Source organism: Lampris incognitus, chromosome 15 (genome assembly GCF_029633865.1).
Source record: "Lampris incognitus isolate fLamInc1 chromosome 15, fLamInc1.hap2, whole genome shotgun sequence".
NCBI lineage: Eukaryota > Metazoa > Chordata > Actinopteri > Lampriformes > Lampridae > Lampris > Lampris incognitus.
The window spans coordinates 20,521,994-20,531,564 of record NC_079225.1 but is presented as its reverse complement, the minus strand read 5'-3'; the positions used below and the strand labels follow the sequence as shown (position 1 = coordinate 20,531,564).

The 9,571-nt window shown below is 45.3% G+C and overlaps 1 protein-coding gene across 1 annotated transcript in view; it reads left to right on the top strand.

Moving 5' to 3' along the window:
- Window positions 1-525: 525 nt before the first annotated feature.
- The window catches only part of armc2 (armadillo repeat containing 2), a 36,628-nt gene continuing 27,582 nt past the window's right edge, over window positions 526-9,571 (top strand). The window contains exons 1-5 of the mRNA XM_056294439.1: window positions 526-668; window positions 1,424-1,667; window positions 1,769-1,841; window positions 2,209-2,377; window positions 3,251-3,383. Coding sequence (XP_056150414.1) covers window positions 1,450-1,667; window positions 1,769-1,841; window positions 2,209-2,377; window positions 3,251-3,383 — 593 coding nt within the window. The 5' untranslated portion in view covers window positions 526-668; window positions 1,424-1,449. The remainder of the gene's footprint in view (window positions 669-1,423; window positions 1,668-1,768; window positions 1,842-2,208; window positions 2,378-3,250; window positions 3,384-9,571) is intronic.

Genomic DNA, 9,571 nt, shown 5'->3' with positions numbered 1-9,571 from the left:
TCCCCAAACTGTTGTGGTCAGTACATTGTCAGTAGTTCCTTGCAAGGCGCCTGGGACCTGAGCGGGAAAACAAAAACATAGCAGCGTCCAAACAGCGATCATCCGATTGCCTCATTCCCTCTTACCTTGCGGTTTTCACCCGTTTGTAGGTGGAATGTTTCCTCTCCGAACAGGTCAAACATTTACAACGGCGACTGCTGGATCCCTACGTTTAAATAGCATCTTTTACCACCTGTAAGGCAATACTTTAACCATGCACCTGTTTACATGCATGCACCGCTCCCCCTTTCAAGGACACCCCATCTTTGTAACATGTTTGGTTACTTATTTTAACAAGGTAAAGTCCTTAATATGTTTAGTGGTCAAGTCTAATCTGCAAAACGCCGAGTTAATAGAAAGTGTATGATTACTTCCCATCTTGCCCCGCGGCCTGGTTTTCATTTGGCGTTGCGTCACAGCGTGCCCTTATTGCGTGCACACGCAATTGGCGTCCCCTTCCGCCGCGGCGTCACCAGCAAACTGTCCGCAAGCAAAACTCCCATCTGCAAACTGCCCACACACGTCAGAGGGCATAACTTTTACATTTGACCTGTCGAGGTTGAGTTTTACATCAACTCAAACCAGAGATGTACCATGGTTTGATCACATAGGATTAATATAACTAACCGGTGAGTTAACTAGTCTTTTTTTTAACCATTCAGTCATTCACTGAGCCAGTTATCAACTGAGCGCCGCGAACGAACCCTGTTTTATCTCCGATTTTCAGTTGGACAGAGGTAAAGTTGGAATCGCGATTGGGAATTGTCGGACTCAGGTAGACGGACGAACCATTTTAAGTTTGCCGTCTCTTCCTCGGCCATGGTTTGTTGTCAAAGCCGTCTCCGTAGCGGCGCCTTGTAACCATGGCGACTGAGCGGGAACGCGCAGCGCGGCTCCTCGACTTCTGAGGTGGACACGCTTTAGTGAGACTGTATTCATCCTTACCTAGTTTTTATTGAGAAAACTAATTTCTTTAGGTATCGGTCTATTTCATCCCTCTCGTTATTTTATATTGAGCAACTAAAGTGATTGCGGCTTGATTTCAGAGACAATAACCAAAAATAACGTTGGCAACATGCTCATATTGAACAAGTGCCACAAGTTCGATATTGATTAATTCTGACTGGCGGCTGGTAAGTTCATTTACTCTGGCAGACTCTGTACCATTGATCAGTTATTGTCTGTAGGTTTGTTTTATAAAAATCAGAATTGCCTTGTGCAATAGTGAGTGACTGGTGTATATTTTTATCATACGAGCATTCACTTTCTGTTCTTTCATCTTTTTTTAACATGATGTTCCCAATTTTTTCTGCACGTAATGCATCACATTACCGCTTAAATCCATCATGCTATGAAATTCATTTGCAAACTTTTTTTGGGGAAGGGGGGTTAAATGCTTCATAGGTTTAAATGGCTTCAATGGAGAGAAAACATGAGCATGCCTGCCCATTTATCATGAGGAATAGCGCCTCGAAGAGAACAAGTGCAGAAATCGTCAGTGAAGCGAGACAGTACCTACGCACCCTACACACCCAGCGACCATTCACCCCCAGAGACGGACACAGGCATCTGTTTGGGGAGAGCTCAGCTCATGTGAACAGTGATGGCAGACCTCCTTCCACTTTCAGGTCAGGCAGAAATCTGGTCAAATTTCTTGCAGGTTGCACCATCCGGTTTGGGTCACATTAAAACTTGAAAGGAAAAAAAACACCTCTATTTTACCTTTCAGTCTTCATGCTCGAAATTTTGATGCCCCTGACTCTAGACCTGGTTCAGGAATTCGCCTCTCCCCTCTAGACTATGTAAGTTTTTCTCACAAAAACCACACCCATACCAGCGTCTAGTACTCCAAACAGTGTTTCATGCCCAGATAAAGGTCATGTTTGCGGTTAATGGTATATACAATGGTTGTATTCCAAAAATTGGACAGTATCAACACTGAACTTGCCCAGACTGTCAAGAGCAATAAATGGAATAAGGAATATAAACGCCACAGTATCCCAGTAGGTTTCTCATAATCAGGAAATTAATAATCTGGGTATTAGAGGAGCTGAAACAGGATTATGCTGCTTACATATTGGCATGTTGGTGTGCAGTGGTGAATTCTGATGGTCCTACCAGTTGATTCACAACATACAGCTGATAATGTAATCTTTTATGTGGTACCAGAAGCCGAAGTTGGTTGCCCCCTACAGTGTTGAGGAGCCGGTCAAAGCGCATCCCAAACCCCCCTGTGACCCTCTGGAGGTGAAGAGGGGGGCAGCAGCAGGGGCACGCGCTCGCTTCCTCAGGACAAGCTCTCTCACCACACTGCCACCTACAGAGCGATCTACAGAGGGTGAGGAAGCACAAAGATGTGTTAATGACAATCAAGACCAAGGGACAAAAGATGATGATAGTTTCGGTGTGAAACAACACACAGAAAAATTAGAAACAGAGGTGTTCGTCTCAAAAACAATATGCATGAGATGTGATTAAACAAAAGTGGAAAATGGAAGAGTGACAGATGGCGAGCGTATGTGAAACCTGTTATGAGGTGAATGCTGTAAAGTGAAACACGTATGCTGTGCTCTGTTAGTCAAGTGGTTATCAAAGAAGAGCTGTGAAGAAATACATCAACATTTAATCTATCTCAGGATTCAGTACAAAGAGAAGAAGCTTTCAAAGGTCATAAAACCCACATGAAAAGGACATTAGTAAAGACAAAATGTAAGTGTGTGAATTGAATTCCCCATCTTATCACAATACAGTGTGGCATCATTGACAACGTGTGCTATGTAAAAAGCTGGAACAGAACACCACTTTGTTATCCCATTGCAATTCTGCTTTAAATCTTCCCTGGAGTTAGAGTGCTGAAGCAGCTTTTCTCAAAAGGAGTCATTCACAAACTGACATTATACCTGATTTACATTCACAGCGGTTGGTTTGGGTGAAAAAAAATGTAATTTACTGCTGCTGTCATGAATGGAAAATGGCTTTTCCCCTTCTTTTGCTTTTTATTTTTGCTTGCTACGGTATACTGCTCTACTATTTAGAGCAAGAAAGAAAGGGTGTTGAGGATGTGAGGAACATTCAGTGACGGTGGAAGCCTTTGACATTTGTGTATGTGACTGTACTCAGTTGGAAAACTTAAAAGTGTTTATATTAGCAGCGCTCTGTGCTCATCCAAGCTGTAAATAAGATGTTGCCATATCCTCTCCTCCATGTTTAGAGAAGAAGAGATCCACTCCAGCACAAAGGCAACAGTCTGCTAAAGGAGAGGGCAGGACACCCCCTGACACAGACCACACTGAGCTCCACAGTGGTCCCCCAAAAACAGGCCCACACAGAACAGCAAATGAAGGGTATGCTTTCTGTTCCTGCCTTTGACTTGTGCTATTTGTATTTCGCTTTCCTCCGCCCTCCCACTCTCTTTAGCTCTCTCTTTCTTTTTGACCAAAGTGACAGTAGTACAATAAGTTGAAGATTTATTGGCATACAAAGGTTGCTGTGGTAGCTATTACTGCACAGCATTGAATTATAGGTCCCATTCTTGTGTCTAGCTAATGCCCTACTGCCCTTGTTTGATTTGGTCTTTTTTCTGGGTCCACTCTTATGGCCGTGACTTCAGTATGTCCAATTCAGACTTTCTACCTGCCGTGTCTGTGTGCTTACCCAATCATTTTTGTTCTTAACACATCTGAAGTCTGCATTGTAAATGGTACTGCAGGGACTTGCTCCTGAGTGAACTGAATCTTTTCAGTGAGTAAAGATAGTCTGTTAAAGTAAGACTGTTATCATTACCAGCTATAAATTGCTGTTTTTGCTCATCTGGCAGGTCCTGCGACTTATATTCCAAAGCGACTTATACAATGTAATTTTGTCGGACGAATACACTGCATTTCAACTACGGCCACTAGGTGGCACTGTTTGATATTGTGACTCAATTGAAAATATTGTGCTAGAGGTGTTCGTTGGGATCGAGATCATGGATGTATTATGGTAGAACTGGATAAGGCGCCGCCGCTCAGCCTTGCAGCCAATTTTTTTCCAGTGGTCACTCGCGGTATTGCAGTGAAAAATCCCCTGCAAAAAGCATTTTCCCCATAGACCACCATTGTAAGAGACGCCTGTAAAACTGTTGAGAGGACACCTACAGCTATAATCATGGTCAATTATTACTCTGTACTGTATATTTTTAAGCCATGGGGTTTTAATCTTTCTTTTTTTTTAATTCCAAAGCCCAGAAAAATCTTTTTTTTCCTTCTTCTCCTGCATGACGTCATGGCCGTATGTATGTTGTGTCTCGGGAACGAGGATCAATTCAAACTACGTATTCTCGCCTGGTTATGTTTTACGGTGGAGATCTGATGTGATTTTAGGCATTAATAACGCTTCCAACTGAATGAATGATTCGTTTCTCTGTAACATCACAAGTAACTTAATGCTCAACACGAATAACCACAACATTAACTATTATAGCGTTTAACACGATCTTACTTTTTGAAACATTATCTTCATTGTTGGTTGGTGTTGCCGTTTGTATAAATACATCCATGGTTTCAAGTCCCAAGTAAGTCCCGTAGTAGTCTTATTATGCATCCATGAAGTCCGCTAGCATAGCATTCATGAACGCGCAGCGCCGGATCCTGAACGCGGTTCGCTCATTCTCATAGCCTAGAGGCATGATGGGAGTAACACACTACTGCGCATATTCAGTGGACCGCATGTACCCGGAAGTAACCTGGAACCCAGAAACTTTTTCGGCGTATGCACCAGGCAAGCCATTCTCGGTGAAGAGAGGAGCAGAGCTGTCAACTGATTACCACCTGGTGGTGAGTTGGATCGGATGGCGGGGAATGCTGCTGGACAGACCTGGCAAACCTAAACGTGTAGTGAGGGTGAACTGGGAACGTCTGACGAAGGCCCCTGTCCGTGAGGTCTTCAACTCCCACCGGTCTTCAACTCCCACCTCCGGAAGAAGTTCTCATGTATCCCGAGGGAGGCTGGGTACATGGAGTCTAAGTGAGCCATGTTCAAAGCCTCTAAAGCAGATGCGGCAGGTAGGAGATGTGGTCATAAGGTCATCGGTGCCTGTCGAGGAAGTAACCTAAGAACCTGCTGGTGGACACTGGCGGTGAGGGAAGCTGTCAGGCTGAAGAAGGAGGCCTTTTGGACTTGGTTGCCCCAGGAGTCTCCTGAAGCAGCAGACAGGTACCGGGAGGCCAGAAGTGCTGCCACTTCGGTGGTCGCGGAAGCAAAACTCGGGTGTGGGAGGAGTTTGGCGAGGCTATGGAGGAGAACTTTCGGTTGGCCTCAACGAAGTTCTGGCAAACCATCTGGCGACTCAGGAAGGGGAAGCAGAGCTTGACTCAGGCTGTGTTCAGCCGGGGAGGGGAACTGTTGACCCGGACTAGGGATGTTGTCGAGCAGTGGAAAGAACACTTTGAGGAGCTCCTGAACCCGGCTAACACATCCTCAGTGGAGGAGGTAGAGTCTGAAGACTCAGGGGAAGCCTCACCCATATCCCGTGCAGAGGTCTCTGAGGTAGTTAAAAAGCTCCTTGGTGGCAAGGCGCCAGGTGTGGATGAGATTCGCCCTGAGATGCTGAAAGCTCTGGACATTGTTGGGCCGTCTTGGTTGACACGCCTCTTCAGTGTCGCGTGGAGGTCGGGGACAGTTCCTATGGAGTGGCAGACTGGGGGGGTGGTTCCCATATTTAAAAAGGGGGACCGGAGGGTGTGCTCCAAGCCTCCCTGGGAAAGTCTACTCTAGGGTGCTGGAAAGGAGGCTCCAACCGATGTCGAACCTCGGATCCAGGAGGAACAATGCGGATTCCGTCCTGGCCGTGGAACAACGAACCAACTCTTTACCCTTGCGGAAGTGCTGAAGGGGTGAGTTTGACCAGCCAGTCTCCATGTGTTTTGTGGACTTGGAGAAGGCTTATGACCGTGTACTCCGGGGCACTCTGTGGGGGGGTACTGCGGGAGTATGGAGTACCGGGGCAGTTGCTACAAGCCATCCGGTCCTTGTATAACCAAAGTGAGAGCTGTGTCCACATTCTTGGCACAAAGTCAAACACGTTTTCGGTGGGTGTCGGACTCCGCCAAGGTTGTCCCTTGTCTCTGATTCTGTTTGTGATATTCATGGACAGGATCTCAAGGCACAGCCAAGGTGAGGAGTGTGTCCGTTTTGAGAACCTCGGAATTGCATCTCTGCTCTTCGCAGATGATGTGGTTTTGTTGGCTTCATCAGAACACGGCCTCCAGCGTGAACTGGGGCGGTTTGTAGCTGAGTGTGAAATGGCTGGGATGAGAGTTAGCACTTCCAAGTCTGAGACCATGGTTCTCTACCGGAAAATGGTGGATTGCTCCCTCCGGGTTGGGGATGAGTTGTTGCCTCAAGTGAAGGAATTCAAGTATCTCGGGGTCTTGTTCACGAGTGAGGGTAGGATGGAGCGGGAGACTGACAGGTGGATTGGTGCAGCATTAGCAGTATTGCAGACGTTGTACCGGACCGTGGTGGTGAAGAGGGAGCTGAGCCGGAAGGCAAAGCTCTCAATTTGCCAGCCAATCTCCAACCCTCACCTATGGTCATGAGCTTTGGGTAGTGACCGAAAGGGTACAAGTGGCTGAAATGAGTTTCCTCCGTAGGGTGTCTGGGATCAGCCTTAGAGGTAGGGTGAGGAGCTTGGACATCCGGAGGGAGCTCGGACATCCGGAGGGAGCTCGGAGTTGAGCCGCTGCTCCTTCACGTTGAAAGGAGCCAGTTGAGATGGTTTAGGCATCTGATTAGGATGCCTCCTGGGTGCCTTCCTTTGGAGGTTTACGGGGCATGGCCAACTGGGAGGAGACTCTGGGGTAGACCCAGAACTCGCTGGAGGGACTACATATCCATTCTGGTCTGAGAACACCTTGGGATCCCCCAGGAGGAGCTGGAGAGCGTTGCTGGGGAGAGGGACATCTGGAGTGCCCTACTTAGCTTGCTGCCACCGTGACCCGACCCCGTAGAAGCGGCTGAAGATTAATGAACAGGCACCATTTTTAGATCCAGCATTCTCTACTATAATACATCCATGATTGCGATCCCGCAGGACCTAATGCAAATTTTGCAGGAGCGGGCGGTTTTAACTTTATTGCGGGTGGTCATAAAATAAACTGCAGGTCCCGGGATTTAGCTAGCGCTAACCAGAAGGATGGCGTCAATAAATGAAGTTGAAAAGAAGATCAATGCAGGTCATTATAATAAAAAAGAAAAGCAAGGCGAGTCTGAAATTTGAAAGAATTTCTCAGTTATTACTGACAAAGAAGGAAACGAACGGGAATTTTTTTGGTTGCGACAAATGTGCTAAAGTATTGATCTACAATTGGCACAAATGTGGCACCTCTGGGTTGAGGTGACATACCCGCTCCGTTCTCCCCGGTCAAAGTAAGCTCCTCCTTCAAAGATAAAGCACTTCTGCCTGCACTTATTAAACAAGATACTACCGAGAAATGTGTCACACTTTGCTTTAGAGACTTTCGGCTGGTATGACTTTGTTGACAGTAAAGGCTTTGTTGACATAGAATAGAATAGAAAGCCTTTGTTGTCAGTGTACAGAATACAACACTGATCAGTGGATTAAAAGAACACAGGGAAACGAAACAAAATAAAACAACCTCAGCAAAACAAACAAACACAGCTAACAACACATGTTCTAAAATAAGTAAAATAAATAAATACAATGTAATTTTGCCCTAGAATAGTAGTACTTATTGCACTAGAATAACTAATAATTCCACTAGTATGAATGTAAGTATGCACTAAAACGTAATTTTGCTATGCTCTTTTTCTGTCCAGCTTGGGAGAGAGATCCCCCCTGTTGCTCTCCCTGAGGATTCTTCCTATTTTTTCTCCCTGTTAAAGGTTTTTATTATTTTTTTTAGGGAGTTGTTCCTTATCCGATGCAAGGGTCTAAGGACAGGATGTTGTATTGCTGTAAAATCCACTGAGGCAAATTTGTAATTTGTGATGTTGGACTTTACAAATAAAACTGACTTGACTATGCTATTACTGACCGGTATGCATCTCTTTACTAATACTACACAGTAAAATAACACACTTTCCCTGCGGGACAGGAAGAAGGCACAAAATCAATGGAACGCTATTGTGCAGGCGTAAATGGTCAGAATGTTTATGGGTACAGGCGGGAGTGGACACACACATTGTGGTAGCGGGCAGTAATGGTCAGAAATCCAGCGGGAGCGGGATTAAGAAAACAGTCCCGTGCAGGGCTCTATACTGTACCATCATATACTAAATGTGACTAATACACCGAAGTGATTTATGTTTTTTTTCCTTGCAACAACGCGGTTTTTGCTGAGTGAGACTTATTACTCGCGTGCGACTTGTAGTCTGGGAAATACGGTATTTTCATTCGATTTATATTACATTTGATTGTACAGCTACGTAACTCCTCGTAACTCCTCAGATAAGTAACAGATCAGTAACCCAAGCAAGTCTTTTACATAATACACTGCCAAAACCTTCTCGATATACTCAGTTCCACAATGGTTATGAATCCATTCAATCAACCAGCCAACAGATAGGATGACCTCCTCCAGTTAAAACATTCAACCCTATTTTCAAGCCTTACATAGAGTACAGTATATCCTGGCCATGGTAAGATCCCATTTCCTAGCCATACTCATTCCCAGTAAAACTGCCTGTATCTGTCATCAACATTACCTGTCTGCCTTTTACACCTCCACAGCACAGAGACGCTAAAAGCTCCCCTTTTTCTGCCGACCTCATCAGTTGTGTGTCATCATAACTCTAGATGTGTGGACGGGGGCTGTCGTTAAAATCTATTCCCCTCTATTGATTGTGTGGGGCAGCTGTGGCTGTGGAGGGTGTACAGACCATAAAACATTTTTACAGGATGTCTGGACTATCGTCCTAAGTAAAACCTCTTGGCTTGCCTCCCTACAAGCCAAGTTAACAAACAAAAGGTGCACAGCATGTTGTCATCACTAGTAAGAAATCAAACAGCTGAAACATCCACAATTCATTTCAGTGCTGAAAAATAATCCAGAGAGATCCCAACATGGTTCGTTTTGTGATGGGAATAAGATAAGGATGAAAAACTCTTGTGTCAAGATCAATGTTTCCTGCACTGTTCTGTACTTTTGTGATTACATAGAAGAAAAAATAAATATCAGAACCCCCCCCCTCCCCCCATACTGGGAAAATCAGAGATATAGCTGAGCTTGAGCTATACCAGTTGCAAAGGCAAATGAACAGACACAAGCGAAAACTGGAGACAGCATGACTGATTAATATGTTGAGTTGGAGGAGATCTAAAGATAAGGAAGGATGGACAATCGCTACGTTTTTTTCTCCAATAAGCCAGGGCTTTATAGCTCCAAATGGCTCTCAATTAGATTTGGGTGCCCATCTGGGCAAGGCTGGCAGCAGTGTGTGTTATGACTGCAGTGAACTGGCCAGGCCTAAGACAGGGATGAGGTCATGTCTCAGAGAATGCACTATCACACAAAGAAGCCTTATTATCAAG